General features: G+C 48.0%; 1 protein-coding gene across 3 annotated transcripts; it reads right to left on the minus strand.

Moving 5' to 3' along the window:
• Positions 1-235: 235 nt before the first annotated feature.
• Zbtb43 (zinc finger and BTB domain containing 43) lies at positions 236-19,550 on the minus strand. 3 transcript variants are annotated; one of them, NM_001012094.1, is made up of 4 exons: positions 19,412-19,511; positions 15,692-15,752; positions 12,981-13,069; positions 240-5,071 (listed from the first exon to the last, which is right to left on the minus strand). In NM_001012094.1, the coding sequence occupies exons 3-4, from the start codon at positions 13,063-13,065 to the stop codon at positions 3,645-3,647; spliced, it is 1,512 nt and encodes a 503-aa protein (NP_001012094.1). In that variant the 5' UTR covers positions 13,066-13,069; positions 15,692-15,752; positions 19,412-19,511; the 3' UTR covers positions 240-3,644. The 3 variants fall into 3 exon arrangements, with proteins under 3 accessions (XP_006234035.1, XP_006234036.1, NP_001012094.1); XM_006233973.4 differs by lacking the exon at positions 12,981-13,069 and having other exon boundaries at positions 236-5,071; positions 19,412-19,550; XM_006233974.4 differs by lacking the exons at positions 12,981-13,069; positions 15,692-15,752 and having other exon boundaries at positions 236-5,071; positions 19,412-19,544.
• Between the last annotated feature and the right edge of the window lie 1,325 nt (positions 19,551-20,875).

Raw genomic sequence — 20,875 nt, forward strand, 5'->3', positions numbered from 1 at the left:
GCCAAGGGGCCGGTCAGGAAGAGGAGGGGGCCAGGGAAGACTCAGAATATTCTGCAGACTAAATTCCAAATACCCCACGGTCATGGCAGATGGGTTTGATGAGATAACCATCGGCAGCCATTCCTGAGATCAGCACTCATGGCTCCTGTGAACGGCCCGTGTAGTCCTTACAAAGTCGAGGATGCAACTTCAGTATCAGACCACAAAAGCCAGACCCAAAGCATGAGAACACGACTTTGTACAAAATGGACAGGTAACATTTATTAAAACTTGTCATACAAAAGGACATGGTCTCTTCTATAAGAAGAAAATATTAAACAGTAACATTCAATTAAAACCACGCTGTACACTGAAGACAGCAATTCTAGAGAGAACTATTTAACTTCTAAAACACAGGTGGTTCACCAAGTATCCATGATACGCACCTAACAACAATCTGCTTACCATCCCATGGTTCTGGGGCCTAAGAGTCACCTGACCTGCATAAATAAAATAACTTTCTGGAAGAAACATTGGGAACCTCATAAAAAGAAAGGAGGCAGCAGCAACTGAGACGACACAGGCTTCAAGCAACATTTAAAAAGAAAAACAAAATCACATTTGCAAACGGCGTTCCAGCATCTTCCCACAGGGCACTATCAGTAGAGGTTTGCAAAACAGTACCTTTAAATATGTAAATAGCAGAGAGAGAGAGAGAAACAAAACAAAACAAAACAAAACAAAAAACAAAAACCAAGAACAAAACCCAAAGCAACTCAGGATTCACTGGATAAAGTTAGTTACCAGTCAAGGCAGCCTAGATTCCAGGAGGCCTAGATCCTGGCCCGCTGGCCTCAGCATTCCCCGTGTATCTGAGAGTTTAGGAAACAACCACATTTGTGGACGAGGTGGAGTGCCACCCTGACCCTAGGGACTTTCCCAAATATTCCTCAACTTTGCCACCCACTGCAGCTCGCAGCTTTCCCAACTGCTAAAAACCCGCCCAGGTCAGAGTAGTTCAGGAAACACTTCCTGCAATGTAGGGGAGCCTTTAATGCGGGCTCTAAGAATGTGGGCGGAGAAGGGGAGAACAGAAATTCGAGGTCATGGGCCAGGGCTCAGAGGAGCACGAGGGCAAACCACAACACAAAAGGAGCTCCTGTGATGTACATCCAAGAAGTTAAGCCATGGTGCCTGCCGATTAGGAAATGCAAGCAGCGGGGCCTTGAAGCCCTTTCGTATGAGGACTGGAGAAAACCAGCCAAGTGTAGAGACATGCGCTTTGCTGGTGGGCCACTGACAATCCCTGAAACGCTGGACAGTGCTGCCCACAACTACTCGAGCTTGTTCGGAAGGGTGAGGATTTCTAAGGCAGTGGTGAGGGGAGAGACTAGTACTGCAGGAGGCAGGCGGCCAGAAAGACTCTCTATTGGGAAAGGGAGGCCAGAAGCCTCACTTCACATTCTAGACCATGACACCCCACCTTCTCACAGGGTTTGCCACATTCCAACTCAAAAGCTTTGTCAGCACCATGACAAAGGATCCTGACTCAGTACAACCCCAGGACCAGGGTGTCCCCATGGTGGTTCTTTTACCCTCTAATTCTTCTCTGCAAGGGTCTCAGCTCTTGTACGAATAGACTCCGATGGGAGGCAGGTAGGTGTGAACAAGAGGGCTGCTTCTGACAACAAAACGGCTTAACTGCCCCAGTGTAGAAATACTAAGAAGCCAAAACCACTTCGCCCTCACACAGCGGGTCATCCCTAAACCCGCTGGCCTCTGTGTGAAGAGTAGGAGGCGTGAGTGTGCCTGTGAGTGTGACTGTCCATCTGCACTCACTTCTCAGGGACAAGGACAGTCGCTGACTGGCAGACACTGGAAGATCTTAATGTAGCAAACCACTAGGAGGTAACATCTAGTTTCTAGGTTAAAAAAAAAAACCTACATCTATACTTATAATAAAGTTTTAATACAAAGTGCTTTATATGCCAAGATTGATACAGTGTTTGTAAATAGATCCCTGTTTTGTAATCTTGATTACAAACGTTTACTGGCCAGTCCACATTTTCTTTCCTCTTTCCAGACAAAGGTCAAAGGTACATCCTTTGTTCAGAGCCTAAATATCAGACACTTTTGCCAGTAATGTCTGTCATATTAGAGAAAGTCGAACTTTAGGAACGAAACAGATGATATAGGAGTAAAACCCTGTCCTACTGCCTAGCTAGCTCTGACACAACCTAGAGTCATAGAGGAAGCGAGTCTCCACTGAGGGAGTGGCCTGTGGGCATGACTGGCCAACTGTCTGGACTGTCAACATTCCCGTTCCTGCTGTGGTTTCCTCCATGATGGTAGTGTGAGCTAATACAAACCCTTTCCTCCCTAAGTTGCTTTGCTCCGAGTGTATTATTCCAGTGATGGAAAGAGCACTAGACCCCTACCCAGCAAGAGCCTCAGAACTGTCACACGCTTAAAAGCTTTCTGAACACAAGCTTTCTTTCCAACCTAAGACGTCTGACCATGCAGAAAAGACCTCAAGGGCAGCCTCGTCCTTGCGGGAGTGAGGAGATGGTGGTGGTGAAGTGTGAGTGTGGGTGTGTGTGCGCCTGCACATGTGTGTATAAACTATTGGGACTTGTAAACGCGGCTTTCTCTGTGACTGGGGAACAGAGTCTCTAGATGATGTTGCTTAATGTAGGCTCCCATCCCCTTGGAAGCCATGTTCCAGCTCTCACAAAGCTGACAATACTGCCTAGCCCACCCTCTACAACAGCACTCCCCACGCCAGTGTTTTTAAGATTCTTTTCTCAAGCCTTCTGTTATAAGTGTCTTGCTCACAGGGAACTCTTAGCCACACATTCTGGCTTAGTCTCATGAGCTGTGGTCCCTGGCTGGCCTTGTTGGGAAGCACCGTGATCTAAGGCAGGGAGCCACAGGCCACTACTAGCCAGCACTGTCGTGTGTCACTGCAAACCGGTCATCTCCTGCCATTAACTGAGGGAAGCTTAGGACAACACACCAACTAGAAAGCTCTGTCTCTGGCACCTGAAGACTTAACCAAACACAAACATAAAACTGTGCCTTCTCCAGAGCCTGCAGCACGGTGACACTGTCTCCTGATTCGGACTCAGAAGCCCCGTCTAATGTCACCATGGCTTTAACTAGAACCTTTAGAACATACGAAAATAGAACAAACAGAGCTCTGCTCGTAGCTCAGCCCAGGAGTCCTCGCTGTAGCCTTGAGGGGAGCAGCATCCAGTGACGCAGCTACCAAAGCAAAGCCCAGAAGCCCTGAAGCTACCAGGAGAACAAATGTAACAAGACCCGGGACAATGGTGACAGCCGGCCGCTGCCACCTGGGCAGGACTGGTGTGAGAGTCTGCCATCCAGTCCCCTGCCTTAACCACTGCTGGCTGGAAGGGCTGTCTTGCCAGCTGGGCACTGGGTGAACTTATCCCCATCATCCATTCTAGGCCAGGATGGGAACATACAGATTTGAGAAATTAAATCTTTTAATTGGCCTACTTAGAGCTGGTCTTTCAGAAATATCTTCCTTTTTTTTTAAGCCTCTCTCATAATAGCAAGTGGCACGCATCATCTGTGCCCAGATTTGCATTAATTACCATAGTTTATTTTTGTGCATGCCACTCAAGGGCCAGACCCTATTTTTAGTTAGCCTCAGTCGTATTCTGCCCAGCCTTTGCAGCTTCATAGGACTTGGTACAAGAAGTCACATGCCTGTGGAAACTGTCCCTCCACATAAATCTCTTTGCACAGATATTACACTCGTAGGGCTTTATGCCGGTATGAATTTTCATGTGGCCCACGAGATGGTGCTTCATTTTGAATTTCTTACCACAGACACTGCAGCCATACGGGCGCAGACCGAGGTGCATGCTCATGTGTCGATCTCGCTGACTTTTGTGCGTGAAACTTTTCCCACACTGACAAGGATACAGCTTGTCGGTGGCTGAGAATCCTAAGTGGGACGCCTCTTCTTTTATCCCCATCACCATCTCAATGTTCTCACTGTAGCCTGCTGCAAGGGCAGTCTCCTGTTTGTGTCCAATTAGACCGCCCCCCAACTTTTCTCCAGAGAACTCCTCCATGGAGGAGCCGTAGAAGTCCACCTGCTCGTCGTAGTTACTGCCCTCTGCATGCTCGTCGAACTCTACTTCCACTTTCTTCTCCACAATCTGGAACTCCTCCTCCGCTCCCGAAGGCTGGGCCGAGTGATCTGTCTGCATGGTGTTGACGGACTCGGAGACCTGGTGCTCATCGTAGGCTGCGTGCACATCCATGCCATCCCAAGGCTGTTCCAGGCGCTCAGGCTTCACATGGATCCAGCGCCTGTGAGGCATGATGCTGGGCTTGCTATACAGAGGCCGGGTGTAGTGGAACTCTGTGCTGTCGTTGGTCCCCTCCTCCCCGTCCTGGCTGGCCATCTCGGTGCTCAGGCGGTCATGCTCCGTGGACGAGTTACTGGGCAGATACTCGTGCTCGGTGACCTGAGATGACAGCTCGTCTTTGGTGCTCTCCTCTTCGTTTTCGCCATCCCTCAGCTCCTGGGCTTTGGGGAAATCAGTGTGGCCCCCAGAGCCCAGCTCAAAGCTCTCGGCCAGGCCATTGTAGTTACTGCTGCTGGGGGACTGGTGGTCACTGCCATGGTTTAGCTTCTGACACAAGACTGTGGGGTTTCCCTCCAGAACCTCGGTGCACTTGTCCACCACATGCCACATCTGGAGGAAGCTGGCTGCTGTTAAGTAACTAACAATTTCTGGAGCAGGCATTACAAGGCGTCCTGTGTAACTAAATAAAAGAATGTTCTCAAACACTCTTGGGTTCATCACATCAGGCAAAACAATTCTCCTACTGTTTTTCAGGAGTACTTGGTCACAAAAGTAGGGTGAACTGGCAGCAAGAACGGCTTTGTGTGCCTGGAAAATGTGGCCTTGGACAACAATGGAGACGTCACATAACTGTCCTTGCTGGCGCTGCTGGTTTAGTTTCTGCAGAATGGTGCTGGAAAAATCTGGAAACTCTACTTGAAAAGAGTTTGTTCCAGGCTCCATTTCATCACCAATCTTGTTTAGTGCTGCAAGAGAAAGAAAAGTTAATACCAACTCCAGCCTCCCCCCAGTACTAAAAACACCAAAGCAAGTTCCCAAGTTCCAGCAAGTCCCTTTGCCTCTGAGCACTCATCCATGGGCGTCCATCCCCTGAGACTGTAGGAGCTGTAGGAGCTGAGGGTCCCAAAAGTAAGAGCCACCCCCTACCCACATAGCAACTCTCCATTTTACCCTGACTGTGGGCAAGGAGCCAGAATCTACTGAGGACGTATCTCCAAGCGTACAAGTCCTCTGAGCAAAGCAAACCATTTCTAACTAAAACAAGCACGAATCTTGTAACTCAACGTAACCCCTGGACTCCCACATTTACCAAAACTAGAGGAAGGAACAACAGGATTGTGGGAGGGTGGGGTGTGGCTGGGGGTAGAGTGTATGCTTAGCACGTACAGTTCTCTAAGCTCCACCCTCATGTATACTCCAAAAGAAAAGGAAAAAGAGAGAGAAGATCTGAATTGTAGGAAGACAGAAATGCCCATGCAAAGGTTCTTTGACAGGAATGAACTAGGTCACAGCCCCATAAGTATGGGACAAGTGCTTGGTTCCCCAGGGCCGGTAAAAGGGTGGGTATGGTAGCTAATGGCTGCAATCCCTAATGCTTCAGGGTGAAGACAGGAGGATTCCCTCACCCCAGCTCTTGGCTAACTAGTCTAGACAATCTAGTTAGCTCCAAGTTCAAAAAAAGAGCAGAGGACAGAAGGATGACTCCTGGCTTCCACATACAAGCTCGCACGTGTGCACATGTACAGACACAATAGGTGACCACTGGACTTGAGTCCGGGAAGAACTGAGGGAGATGGTGCTACAGTCAAGTCAGGAAAATGACAGATTTGCTCTTTTAGCACTAGGAAACGCTCACTGCGGCTGAGCGGCTGAGTCGCTCTTGGGATCATGTACGTTAGCTCCTTAAGGATTTCTGAGAAGACAAAGGCAGGTTTTCTATCTGGTTGTTTCTATGCTACAGAAAGACTTATTGACCTACTAGGAGTTGCTACTGTCCCTGGTACCAGAAACATCTGGTGGACACTGCATAAGAGTTCCACACAGGGGGTTAGGGATTTAGCTCAGTGGTAGAGCGCTTACCTAGGAAGCGCAAGGCCCTGGGTTCGGTCCCCAGCTCCGGAAAAAAAAGAACCCAAAAAAAAAAAAAAAAAAAAAAAAAAAAAAAAAGAGAGAGACAAAGTATGAGGCTGGGAGCTCAGGTCCCCAGCACCCATGTAAATGCTGGGTGAGTGTGGTGGCCAGCCTGTAATTCTGGCAGCTGGTGCTGGATCCCGGGAGCTATCGGAATGGGTGAGCTCCTGGATCTGTGAGAGAAGGTGCAATGTGCGGCTGAGGGTAAGCAAAGACACTAGATATCAACTGCTGGCTTCCACACAAGTGCACACATGAGCATGCACTCTCCCCACACCACACACACGCACACGCACGCGCACACACACCATCGCCACGCTTCACCCTGATCTAATGCTATAAACCAATCATCAATACCAAACTTTCTAAGTAACATACAAAGAGCCAGACAATGCAAACAACGATGGAAAGCCACTCTTCCCACTCTCTTCTTTAGAACTTAGTTTGTATGAGGTTTTTTTTTTTTTTTTGGTTCTTTTTTTTGGAGCTGGGGACCGAACCCAGGGCCTTGCGCTTCCTAGGCAAGCGCTCTACCACTGAGCTAAATCCCCAGCCCCTGTATGAGTTTTTTAATGTGAGTGTGTGGAGGTAGGATCCTCTGTGCAGGCAGACTAGAGGTCAGCATTGATCTGCTTCTCAGGGGCCTCCACTTGTGATTTTAAGACAACCTCCAGGTTGGCTAGCCATCCAGTCCCAAAAGACCCACCCTGTCTGCCTTCCCAATGCTGGGACTACAAGCACACACCACTGCACCAGCTGCTTAAGTGCTGGGGTTTGAACTCAGGTCCTCATGTTTTCCTGGGCAGTGCACCAACTGAGCCATCATTTACAGTAGTTCTTAAAAATCTTTCTTATAACCCTTGTATCATCCTTCAATTCCTCACAAGTCATGCTTGAGAGGCAGGAGAGATGACAAAGTGAAGAAACTCAGGTGTTCTTAACAATTGCTTGTTCTTATCAAGTGCAGCACAGTATTCTCTCTCCTCTCCCTGGCCCTCTCTCCCTGTAGTCCTGGATAATCTGAAACTCTATAGAGCAGGCATCAAATGCAGAGACCTGCCTGCCTCTGCCTCCTGGATGCTGGGACTAAAGGAGTGCACCACTAGGCCTGGCTCTCACCCTTCCCTCCTCTTCTCCCAGGGCTCTGTACCAGGTGACTGACTGCAGCTGAGCTCCAAACCAGCCCCTTCCTAAGTCCTTCCAGGTAATTTTGCAAACGCAGGGCTTGATGTTCTTAAGTTCAGTTATTTCAAGCTTTCCTGAAGTTAAAAGCTTGTCTGAACTAAGGAGAGAGATTAAAACCAGGTCAATGTTAACTCCAAAGGCCTCGGGGTTTTTCCTATCACCTCATGCTGCCTCCTCCAAGGAGACTAGAATGCTGGCCCAGTCACTAATAATGTTTAGCTAAGACCATGCTGTTTGAACAAAGCATGACTTTCTGGCTTTCTATATCCCACAACATCATAATAACTTAACAGAGCACGAGACCGTTTAGGTGCCTCGTTTGTAAAAGGGAATGAGTCTGCATGGTGACCAGGTGTCCGTGTAAACTCTGAGAGCGTCTGGGTGAAGAGCCTCTAGGTGCCTCTCCCCACGGTAGAGTGCAGGTTTGAAAGGGGCAAGAGGGGCTGGGGATTTAGCTCAGTGGTAGAGTGCTTACCTAGGAAGCGCAAGGCCCTGGGTTCGGTCCCCAGCTCCGAAAAAAAAAGAACCAAAAAAAAAAAAAAAAAAAAAAAAGAAAGGGGCAAGAACAATGCTGGAATGGAAGCAGGAGGGTGTTATCACGATAGCTGCACTGTGATCACAGAATTGCTACTTGGAGGACAGCCTCCCTTCAAGATCAGCTCTGGACCACACTGAGAATATCCGCATTTTAAGGTAGGGAAGCATTACAACTGGCCCTCCTACAGGTTTAAAACATCATATGAAAGAGGAGAGGGTGGAGGTATTGGGATTTAGTTACTACCTCAAGATTAAAACAATAAAACCTTGGCCATGGGTGGAGGCAAGACACTAAACATTACAGACTATTGTCCCTTCCTTTAATACTCAGTCTAACTGGGTTTGCCAGGAGATCACCACCACAGGGAAGCGGATATACTTGAAGATATGCTAAGGAGATGAGGAGACGAAGAATTACCTTTTACAGAGACAATATACACAGCATAAACGCTCCTCCCTCAGAGCTACAGAATTCCCAACAGCCTGCCTACTTTTCTACCTTCTTTTACCTACTTTTCTATCCGTGAAATTCAAAGCATGTTTGCTCTGACTCAGAGCTTTTTTAAAAAAAGTTATTGTTGGGGTTGGGGATTTAGCTCAGTGGTAGAGCGCTTGCCTAGGAAGCGCAAGGCCCTGGGTTCGGTCCCCAGCTCCGAAAAAAAAGAACCAAAAAAAAAAAAAAAAGTTATTGTTATATATAAGTACACTGCCACTGTCTTCAGACACACCAGAAGAGGGCATCAGATCCCCAATACAGATGGTTGTGTGGTTCTGGGAATCAAACTCAGGACCTCTGAAAGAGCAGTCAGTGCTCTTAACTGCTGAGCCATCTCTCCAGCCCGATCCAGAGCTTTCTTACCCTTCCTCTTTCTTATTCATCGCCTCCCTTTCAGCAGTTTCCAAGTCTACCTGTCCCGTTCTCCCACCCATTCTAATAAAATGTTCCTTGAGCTTCCTGGATTGCCATCAAGGAGACAATGTCTGCCACAGGGGACTGGAACCCCTGTTGGATGGCTGCAGTGCTGGTTCTGCAACGCTGCTGTAGTTAATGCGTCTGGACTCACAGTCAAGTCAAAGTTGGGCACAGAGGGGTACCCCTATAAGCCCAGCACAGAGGCCTAGGTAGGACTGTGAGTTTGAGGCCCACTTGGGTTACATGAGACTGCCTAGAACAACCAACAGTTAAATGAAGATCACACATTTCACCAGAGGGCAAAAGTAAATATGTGATGCCATGCTTGTTTAGCTGTGTCAAGGTGGTAATTGACCCTGTCCCTTACGATGGATGGATGTAGCCTTGCTCTGTAATCTCTGACCTTGTGAACACTCAGAAGTGGCTGTAGCCTGTTTAAACTACAGCTGCTGTTTCAACTGGCTAAAAAAATATCAGTTCCAAGATTCACTAAAAGTCAATAAAGCAGCAGCATGCAAAGTATGGGTGAGGAAGACTATCAAGAAGAACACTACTGGGGGCTGGAGAGATGGCTCAGTGGTTAAGAGCACTGGCTGCTCTTCCAGAGGTCCTGAGTTCATGTGAGCAACCACATGGTGGCTCACAACCATCTATAATGAGATCTGGGGTCATCTTCTGGCCTGCAGGCACACATGCAGACAGAAAGCTGTATGATGTATACATAATAAATAAATAAATATTAAAAAAAAAAAAAAGGTCATCCTTAGCTACATAGAGAACGCAAGGCTAGCTATGAGTTCAATTCCCAGCAACCACATGGTGGCTCACAACCATCTGTGATGGGATCTGATGTCCTCTTCTGGTGTGTCTGAAGACAGCTACAGTGTCTATAAAAATTAATAAAAAAATGTTTTAAAGAACACTATCATTCTTACAGGTCGTAACCCAGCAGAGGAGACAAACACTCCAACCGTCATTCAAGGCAAAGCCTGGCACCTTAAGAAGCCAAGGTGGGGGGCTGGGGATTTAGCTCAGTGGTAGAGCGCTTACCTAGGAAGCGCAAGGCCCTGGGTTCGATCCCCAGCTCCGAAAAAAAAGAACCAAAAAAAAAAAAAAAAAGAAGCCAAGGTGGGGCTGCACATGGGTCCAGTCACTATAAAGTCTGAGTTACCAGACATCAAGACAGACTCTCATTCTTCTCACAAAACAAGCATTTACTAAAATTATCCAAGTGATAGAAAAATGATCTGAACTCCAAGATCCCAGAGCTGTGAGCCACAGGCTTTAAGAAATCAGATACCCCTGACCAGCAACTCCACTTCCTGCTCCCGGCAATCCTGGCAGGGCAGCACCGATTTCAGAGAAGCAGTAACATCTCATCCTGTCTGCTAGAGGCTGTGTCCTAGTTAGGTTTTATTGTCTCCACAGCCTAGAGCCAGCTGAGAGGAGAGCCCTAAGTCAGATTGGCCTATGGCTGTGGGTGACTGGATGACTAATTGCTGTAGGAGGGCCCAGCCTACTGTAGGTGCTAGCATCCTTAGGCAGAAAGTCTTGGGCTGTGTAACTACCAGAGCGTAAGCCTGTTGAGCCAGGCAGTAAACCGATGAGCATAAGCAGTTTTCCGGTTCCTGCCCTGCGTTCTCCTCCTGGTTGGAGCGTGACCTGGTAGTGTAAGCTTTCTTCCCCCATTACGTCTAGACAGGGTTTGTCACAGCGACAGAACAGAATGATACTACAACACGGGACTGAGGCAGCACCAAGTATCTCACAATAAGATGTTGTGAGGTTAACATATTGTTGGGCTAAGGCAGAAGGGGGCCTGAAGTTGGGGCTAACTGCAAGGAAAGCCTCATCAAATGTAGTCAGGGTTTGAGAAATAAAATAGTATGTCTAGGGGTTGGGGATTTACCTCAGTGGTAGAGCGCTTGCCTAGGAAGCACAAGGCCCTGGGTTCGGTCCCCAGCTCCGAAAAAAAGAACCAAAAAAAAAAAAAAAAAAAAAAAAAAGTATGTCTAGAGAAAAGTGATGGGATTTACAGAATTAAGGGGAGGGGCGGCAGGAAGCTATTAGGAGTGTGAGTGAACCATAGTGGTACCATCAAAAAAAACAAAACAAGGGGCTGGGGATTTAGCTCAGTGGTAGAGTGCGTACCTAGGAAGCGCAAGGCCCTGGGTTCGGTCCCCAGCTCCGAAAAAAAGAACCAAAAAAAAAAAAAAAACAACACTCGAATCAGTATTTGCATATCATATTACTATGATAACCTGAACTGAGTGCATACAAAGCCGAGTAAACAACCCAGGTGAAAAGAAAGGGCAAAGATTCCAAAAGGCCTTTCTCCAGAGAACAAGACCCCCGTGAACAGAGTCCAGCAACAGCCTGCCATGTTCGAGACACCTGGTTCCAAGCCCACGCATTGCCCCCAGCCCTAAAACAATGAACACTACCACAGGCACCCTTTTCTCACCCACCAAGCTGGCAAGAAAAATAAGAGACACTAACAACTGTCAGTGGTGCCCTGTGGAGAACAGAACCCTTGTACACACTGCTGGTAGGCATGGAGATAGTATAAAAGCTGCAGAAAGGGGGTTGGGAGTTTCTCAGACAGTCAGTCACAAGGATACAGACCAGCAATTCTACTCTTAAGCATACTCAGCAGAAGAGAACACAGAACGTCCACACCAAAGCACGTGTGTCCATCAGCAGCAGCATACGGAAAAGCCCAAGCAGAAACAATTCAAACAACAAAAGTGTGTGTCGAGGGACAACTACGAAACTACAGCACATCCATCTGAAAGGTTACCTGGCAGGAAGAAAGAGCACAGTAACCTGGAGGGCCCGGAACCCTAGGAAGAAGCCAGGCTGAGGCAGCTGCTGGTCCAGCATGCAGCAAGCTCCGGGTTTTACAATCAGCACAATAAAGAACAAGGGAATGAGGAGGATGAGACCAGTGGGGGAGACCAGTGGGGGAGAGGAAGGACGGGGAGGAGGAGGAGGGCAGGAGAGGGCAGGGGAGACTGAGAGTATAGGAAGGGCGGGGAAGAGCTAACACAAAAGTCCACACAATTACATTCCATTACAATTGAGTTCAAACACAGACAGTGATCAGTGCCTGTCAGAAGCAGTCAGAGGTAGAGAAAAGCAGGGAGTGCTTAGTAACTGAGAATCTTGCCAGTCAGGATGCCCCATGTACACCTTTAATCCTTGCAGAGGCAGATACAGCCAGATCGCTGTGATTTGAGGCTAGCCTGGTCTGTAAAGCAAATTCTAGGACTGAGAAACCCTGTTTAAACCCCACCCCAGCCTGAAGAACAGCTGGGTATCCTGTAGGAAGATCAGAACTCCTACAGTTCAGTTGTGGAGACGGATGCGCGTAAGTATGTGACTATACTAAAAAAGACCTCCGAGGGGTTGGGGATTTGGCTCAGTGGTAGAGTGCTTGCCTAGCAAGTGCAAGGCCCTGGGTTCGGTCCCCAGTCCGGGGGGGGGGGGGGGGGGGGAAGAGACCTCCGAATGTGCATGGGCTTAAGACAGCCAGGGACTAAGCCCAGGGCTTCACATGTATTAGGCCAGCATCTTCAGGTTTCATCTCCAGCCCATGAACTGTTTTATTAAATCATTTATAGAATAATGTAAGGTAAACTGAGGTGCCAATGTCCGGTTGTTTTCTTTTTGGAATACATTTACTTAGTTTTGTTTAGTGAAAGCCTCACACTCTCGATCCCCCCTACCTCAGCATCCTGAACGCTGGGATTACACCCAACTGCCAACTGGGAAGGTTTGTGACTGGGTACTGTATCATTTTGGAGTAGGAAATACTTTGGCTGGGTAGCCATGGCTACAACAAGCAAAACAACACAGTGACAAACAGGACTATGGTTGACACTCCCTAGCACATGAATGAGGGAGGGTCCAAGACCATCGAGGGAGGGGCTTCAGCTATTTCTCCCTCATGCTCTCCCACCCCTCACTCCCCAAGTGAACTATAGGATGTGAGAGGGGACTCCATAAGGCTGCTTCCTTGAGGTCATTGGCCATGCTGGAGTGGAACTTACCCGTGTCCTGTAAGCAACCCCTCACCCACTCCCTGTAAACAAGCCCGATACACTCACTGGTTCGACAAGTTGGACTTTGGTGGAATCGTACTTTGCTCTGTCCTTGGTGCCCTATCTGGGATGAATAAACGTTTGTTGGCATCTCCCTAGGAAAAGTTAATGCGACACTGGGTAACTGGGAAAATGTCATCATTAATACACATGTAAGTACGCACACAAACACAACTGTCTCACAGTATCTGTAGGAGCTGGCTCTAGGACTCCTCCTCAAATTCCAAAAATCTGTGGATGCCCAAGCCCTCTGAGGAAAAGGACGCATGCTCCCATGCCACCTGCTCATGTCTTCAGGAATATTTTGAACCATCTCAAGATCACTTACACTTCCTGACAGGTTTGTACACAGTGTCAGACTGCACTGCTCAGAGGATGACAACAAAGTCTATACGTGAGCAATACCGTTATACCTTCTTTTTAAAAAAGATTTATTGTATCTTAAACTATGTGTATATGTGTCTATGCGTGGGTTTGTACACGTGAATGAAGGTGTTCTTGAAGGCCAGAAGCTGGTCTAGACCCTAGGAGCTGGAGTTCCAGGCAGTTCTACCCAACGTGGGTGCTGGGAACTGAACTCCTCTCTAAGAGAGGAGGATATGCTCTGAGTCACTGAGCCACCTCTTTGGCCCTTCCTAAACGTTTTCAATCTGTGAAGGGGAGACTCCTCTGTCCACAGACAGAGAAGCAGCTTGTGTATAAGATGTTTCACCCAGACACTGTACCAGACATTGCACACTTAGCACTTTATAAGCTCTACCTCATTTGGTCCTGCTTGCAACGACCCTTGATAGTCACTGTGACAAGACCAAGAGGCCAACCTATTTGCCCAGGGTCATTTAGCAGGAAGTGGTCAGATTAAGGCCAAAGCACACACTCAGGCCAGAGTCTGAGAGGTGGGATGCAGTAAAGCAGAAAGGAAGGTAAGCATCAATATGCTTCCCAGTGTATTTAAATAATCCTTGCTTTGAAACAAGGTCTCACTGTGCTGTTCAGGATAGCTTCAGACTTGGGGCAATCCTCCTGACTCGGCTTCTTCAGTGATGGGATTATAAGGTAGTGCCTCCACACCAGCTAATTCAGATTACGAGCAAACCATTAATAATAGTTGGGTACTCGTCAACATCAGATTTCAATGAACAAGCCATTTTATGTCACCTTTCACATAATTTTAAAACTCCAAGAGCAATGATTCTTCTAACTATGCCAATTCCAACTCATTCATCACTCATAGAAGCTATATGCCTTCCCTAACTACCCCCCCCCGGCCCCCCAGGGTTTCTCTGTGTATCCCTGGCTGTCCTGGAACTCACTCTGTTAATCAGGCTGGCCCGGAACTCGGAGATCTGCTTGCCCCTGCCTCCCAAGTGCTGGCATTAGAGATGTGCACCACCAGCATCAGCTGCTACTACACGGCTTTTTAAAGCGAAGAGCAGAGCTGGTGATAGATAGGGCTTAGTGAGTAATGGGGTCTGCTACCAAGCCTGAGTTCAATCCCCAGGACACACATGGTGGATGGAGAGCTGGCTTTCCCATGTTGTCCCCTGACTTCCACATGTGGTGGGCACAGGTCCATGCACATAACAAAGTAAATAAAAGTGTAATAAAAATTAAAAATAAGGGGCTGGGGATTTAGCTCAGTGGTAGAGCGCTTACCTAGGAAGCGCAAGGCCCTGGGTTCGGTCCCCAGCTCCGAAAAAAAGAACCAAAAAAAAAAAAAATTAAAAATAAAATCAAAATAATGCAGAAGGCAAGGGGCCTTCCTTGTATTGAAGTCTCTCTTGAAACAGACTGCCTCTGTCACCCTCCATGCTGACGAGCTGAGCAGTAGACACTATTTATTCTTCAGCTAAGAAAACCTTGTATCAGATCTCAGACACCACTTCAACAGGGAATAAACACCCTAAAAGAGCAGACAGCGGAGAAACAGGGAGGCAGGCCTACCAGCTCCAGTACTGGAGCCCTCCAGGGATGGCTGTAATCGGAGCATATGGTAATTTGCATGCTCACTGTAGAAGGCACAGCAAGCGCGGTAAATGTTACTTTAGGAAATTTAAAGTCTGGCACAAACGTAGAAAATACCAACACCCTGTACCTACCAAAATTCCTCTTGTTAGTCAAATGCCTTGCATCCACAAAACAGCCTGTAAACCCGGACCCTAGAGCCTCAACATCCCACTGGGTTCAGAGAGCAAGCGGAAGCACGCAGGTGGGGGTGGGGGATGGGGGCACCTCAGACGTCCAACTCCAATTCTAATGAATACTTTTTTAAGTAAAAAAAACAAAAAATCATTTGGCGGAAACTTCCCTCTGAAATTAAGGGCCTTGTTAATGTAAGGTAGCATAGTTGAGAAGCCTTAAATTAAAATGCACAGCATTTCCTCTACGGAGGAATCATCTGATCTAGCCCATTAAAATCTTGGCGAGGGGTTAGAGAATGGCTATGAGCGTTGGCTGCTCTTTCAAAGGACCCAGGTTTGATTCCCAGCACCTACATGACAACTCTCAACCATTTCCAATCCTAGGGGATCTGATGCCCATTTCTGGCCTCTGTGAGCACCAGGCACACACATGTTGTACAGGTACACATGAAGGCAAACATCCCCACATATAAACAAACATTGAAAAACAAACTTGAAAAATTACATTGTTCTGGTGATAGAAAATTATTTCAACATAGTCCTAAAAAATACATTATTAGTAACTGTGTGGCTTACCCGAGAGCAAAGTTGTGTTCCCAGGATAATGTTCCTTATGTCATGGCCATCGAAGAGCAGTCTGAATGGATACAGAGAGAATGCACTTCTCAGTTTTGCTGTAAATTAAATCACACTCATTTCTGAAAGGAAAAATCACCCCAAAAACTTAAGGTGCTGGGTTTGAGATAGCTCACTGGTTAAAGAGTTCTTGCCGCTCTTTCAGAGGATCTGAGTTCAGTTCCCAGGACCCATGTCAGGTGACTCATAACTCCAGCTTCAGGGGACCCAACTCCTTCTGGCCTCTGTAGGTACCCAATACACATGGCATGCAGGCACATACTCACATAGGCAAATAAAGTTAAATCTTATAAGAAAAACGGGACTTGTGTGTAATGTGCTTCCCTGATGAACAGTATGAGGGGCAGACAGTGATTATGGCTGCTGCTAGCCAGTCAAAGTAATCCCAGAACTAACCCTACACGGCAGGACTCCATCAAAGCAAAATTTTTGATTAAGAACTTTCATTCTAGAAACTCTTGGCTTCTGCGGTATTTTTAAATAAAGTTTTATTACACTTTAGCTTCTTTTCCTATTGTCAGAAGACAACCTGTCCTCTCCTGCCCCCACATGGGTGCAGGGGATCAAACCCAGGCTGTCACACTCAGCAGTGTTGAGCAGGGCCAGGCCATTTTGTACCACTCCTCCATCTTGGCTGAGCTGTGTGATGACTCTTGAACTAAAGTGATGTTTCTATAGGTTCTTGCCTTCCTGCCTAGTCAAACCCAGGAATGGCTGGCCAGGAAAGATACATATTGATTACCTAAAGGTCTTAGTCACAAGTGACTACTCATCCATTACCCCCCAGCAACAAGCAACTGCAGAACCAAAGAGAAACTTGTCAATCTCTTTTCCCTCTACACCACTAAGGGACCCTCTGCCACGGTTCTCATGCCCTCCTGAGCCCCTGCCGCACTAGTGTCTACATTACCCGTGCAGGGCATCACTCTTCTAGAATGTTACCCTCAGTGGTCCCCCTCGATCTCCAAACCTTTCAGAATGGTGTGGAAACCCGGAGAAAGCTCCCTGACGTAGGTTGCTTCCCAGGACCCCACCACCCTGTTACTGCTTTCTCCCCACGCAACTCTGGCCTCCACGTCCACGGATTTTCCTGCCGTTCCATCCATTTGTTGCCCTTTCCCTGAAACCTTGAGTCAGAGCGTTCTGGTCAGGCTCCATTGCCTTCAAAGCAGCTGTCTAAGGACACTTATTGTCCTCAGTTCACTGTTAATGACAGTGTCACACCCCTGGAAGGGACTTCTGCTGGGAAAGAAAACTGAGGCAGCAGCATGTGGTCTGTGAGGGTTTAGAGACCCACTCTGAGGGTTGGCTAAGCAGCGCGGCCAGCAGGTGCACTCATCTCCTCAGTTCAGGGAGCTACCTGGGCTCCACCAGACAGGATGTATGTGGCAGTTTTAACAGCTGTGGCTACTGGGTAATGACTAAAGCACTCCTGGCAAACAGTTTCTGATGACACGAGGGATGACTCCACTTGGAAGAACTATAGATACAGTTCTGAAGCAGACAGTACTCAAAGGACTCCCAAAGCCGGGATCTCCTGAGGTGCTAGCTGATGGCTCTTTATTTATGTTTCTCCTCTTCTAAGACCCATAGAGTGTGCACTGATTTCATTCTTTAAAACTCTAAGCCAAAGTGTTTTAATTAGGACGAAGAAGCACAAGTGCTGGGAATGAATTCTGCTCCAGGCAGGGTTTCTTTTCTTGGTGAAACAGAAAACACTTGGTGGCATCTAAGAGTCAATGAAATACGACAGTAAGTCAACTGTTAGGCATATTAGAAAGTTTGAAGCCAAACCCGTTGGCAAAAGTCTTTAATCCCCAGCACTCAGGAGGTTGAGGCAGGAGTATCTCAGAGTTTGAGGCCAGCCTGTCCCTATAGAGATCTTGTCTCAAAAAAACCAAAACAAAACAAGGCCAGGCATGGTGGCACGGGTCTTTATTCTCACCACCTGGGAGGCGGATCTCTGAGTTCAAGACCAGCCTGGTCTACAGAGTGAGTTTCAGGACAGCCGAGGCTACACAGAGAAACTCTGTTTCGAAAAAAGCAAAGACTAAAACCAAACCAACCAACCAACCAACCAGCCAGCCAGCCAACCAAAAAAAAAAAAAAAGACCTTAAAGGTAGGTAAATCAGAAAAAACAAACAAACAAACAAACCCCAAAAGGCCTAGCCTATGAAAAAAGAACAGACCACCTTCTACGCCAATAAAGGAGTATTTTTTTCCAGCTTTACAAGTTCTTTGCCTGTCAAAGGTACTGTGTTTCTCAAATTCCCCCTCAGTAGATCTCTGCAGTGACTCTAAAGGGGCCAGGAGGGAGGGAGGTGGAAAAGTGCTGCCACAAGATTAAAGTCACTCAGGGCCCCAATCTCCTAAGCCTCGGCTGAGCCTGCTGCTGTGAGGGGCTTGACTTGCATCACGAAAAGGGATTCAATTAAGTGTTCCAAACCACGGTTACTTGTGTTGACACTACATCGTTCACACTGATGTGCACAAACCATTTCTAGAATGTCCTGACCATCTCTTAAAACTGTATCTACTGAATGGCGGCCTGGCACTTGATATATTATGTTTCGTGTCCTGTCTGTCCCAGACGCTCCATTCCAAAAGTTTCGGTGTTCATCCCTGTGTCTTCCTCTCAGACAGTACTTTGGAAACAAGCAAGGAATCAATTTCTATTACGTTTTTTAAGTTCTTCACTAAGCTGCTCCTAGAGACTCTGCTACTGTGCTAAGTTAAGGGTCTCAAAGGCAGGTGGAAGTCTGGCCCTCCCTAAGCCTGTATGTAGATGCTGGCCTGGTTAAGCAGGGCACTTCCAAACAGTCCTGAAGGCAGCCTGGGGTTCCTGGAAAGAGCAAAGAGTTGTGGAGACCAGTGCAAACCTCTGGGAAGAGAAGTTCAAGATACACTGAACTGCCTAGATCCTGAGATGGGACTTCACTTAGGACAGTAGCTCGTGACACTTTGCTAGGTTTGGTGACACTTGTCAGAACTGAGGCCAGACTGTAGTCAGACTACTGGTAATGTTGCCTGGGCAGGGGAGTTTCACAGGGTCATGAGTCACCTTCCATGTCTCAGAGGTCCAGGCAAGGCCCGCCCTGCCTAAACAAACCCAGTTGGGAGGGAGAGAAAAAAACCCAGACAAATGGCCAAGAAGTCGGTGTGACATTCGGGCCCTGAACCAAAGGGCGGCCCGAGGGGACAGTAGCAGGGTCAAAACACACTGAGGAAAAGAGGAGACAGAGGTAAAGACAAAGTCCAAAGACTGTCAGCACCAGAGATGCAAAGTGTAAACTCCAGCTGACAAGAGGCCAGGTGAGGACAAAAACAGGTGACAACGGTCTGACAAAGAGGCGAAACTCAGAGCAGCGAGGTTCTCCTTCACGGCGTCGGTTCGCGCGTAGGTGGCTCGACCCCGAGGTCGCCCCGGGGGCGGATTCTCCAAGCTCTCGAGCCTGCGGTGCACCTGCCGCCGGGTGACCTTGGCCAGGAGGTCGCCCGGGAGGCCGCAGGACTCCAAACCGGGGAGCCGGGGCTTCGGAATCACTCGCGCCGTCCCGCATCACCGCCGTCGGAGGGAACGCAGTGTCCCGTGTCGCGGACACTCGTGACCCCGACCGCGACCTCGCGCGCGAGCGCCCAGCCTCCCCACACCGCCGTACCTTCAGACGGCTCCGCGCTCCCAGCTCCAGCCTACCGGAGCGTCCCTGTTGCCGTACGAAGGCCTTATTCTCCGCCGCCACCGCGGGGACAACTTCCGCCCGAGCCTCTCGCCCCTCGGATACGCTTTCTGATCCCGCCCCCGAAACTGCCAGTGCTTCCGGAGGCGTGTCAGCGACGCTGTGGTGTGCGTATGCTCCAGGAGTCCTTTCTGGGCGGGTCTTCAGGAGAGCACGCTAGGGGCTGGCGCCTGCGCAATGGTTTCGAAGCTAGTTCGTAGTTCGTAGCTCTTTGAACCTAATCGATAGTTCAGCGTATAAAGGTGCTCGTCGCCAGGCCTGGGTACTATCTCTGGAGCCCGTGGTGGAAGACTAACTCTTACAAGTTATATGCTAACCTCAAAAGCGAACTATGGTAAACGAACGCTCACTCCTCCCCAGTCCCCCAAAGAAAAAGTAATAAAATTCCAAGATGGCTTTGAACTCACTATGTAGCTCGAGTTGGACTGACATCCACTCGTGCATGTACCTACTGAGTATCAGGATTGCAAGGATGTGTCCCCATTGTTGGTGTAGGGTGGATACCCCGACTGGACCAAACATACATTTGCTTTAGGTTAGACAGTTTCCTAGGTGTGCGCGCCAGTAGGGCTCTGGAACTCAGACGTATTCAGAGAGAAGGCTGTGACTCTCCAAGAGAATTATTCAAAGAAATTCTGGGACGGCTGGAGAAATGGCTCAGCGGTTAAAATCACTCATTTCTCTTCCAGAGGACCTGGGCTCAATTTCAAGCACCCAAATGGTGGTACACAGCCTCCTTAACTCCAGTTCCAGGGTATTTGTCTCCCTCTTCCGGCCTCCACTGACACCAGGCAGACAAACAATACCCAAAACCGTTTGCAGGCAAAACACGCATACACATTTAAAAAAAATTAAAATAAAAAAAGTTCGGGGAAACAAAACAGAAGAAAACAAATACTGAAACACAGAACTGGGAACAGGTGCAGAACATCTTGCTAGGGGGAAAAATGTGGGGCTTAAGGAAATGGCTCAGTTGGTAAATCTTTTGCAAAGAATTGCAAACTTGAGGACTTGAATTCAGTCCCCAGAACTATATAAAAATAGCAGGTGTGGGGGGCTGGAGAGATGGCTCAGTGGTTAAGAGCACTGACTGGGGCTGGGGATTTAGCTCAGTGGTAGAGCGCTTGCCTAGGAAGCGCAAGGCCCTGGGTTCGGTCCCCAGCTCCGAAAAAAAAGAACCAAAAAAAAAAAAAAAAAAAAAAAGCACTGACTGCTCTTCCAGAGGTCCTGAGTTCAAATCCCAGCAACCACATGGTGGCTCACAACCATCTGTAATGGAATCTGATGCCCTCTTCCGGTGTGTCAGAAGACAGCTACAGTGTACTCATATACAAAATAAATAAATCTTTAAAAAAAAAATAGCAGGTGTGGCGGCAGGATTTTAAT

Source organism: Rattus norvegicus, chromosome 3 (genome assembly GCF_036323735.1).
Source record: "Rattus norvegicus strain BN/NHsdMcwi chromosome 3, GRCr8, whole genome shotgun sequence".
In the NCBI taxonomy this organism is placed as follows: domain Eukaryota; kingdom Metazoa; phylum Chordata; class Mammalia; order Rodentia; family Muridae; genus Rattus; species Rattus norvegicus.

Bases quoted from the DNA above. Each gene is read 5' to 3' on its own strand.
- Zbtb43 (NM_001012094.1), bottom strand. From the start codon at position 13,065: ATGCCAACAAACGTTTATTCATCCCAGATAGGGCACCAAGGACAGAGC. The intron at 5,072-12,980 runs GTGAGTGTATCG...TTTCTCTTGCAG, and splicing joins AAGTCCAACTTGTCGAACCA to CACTAAACAAGATTGGTGAT.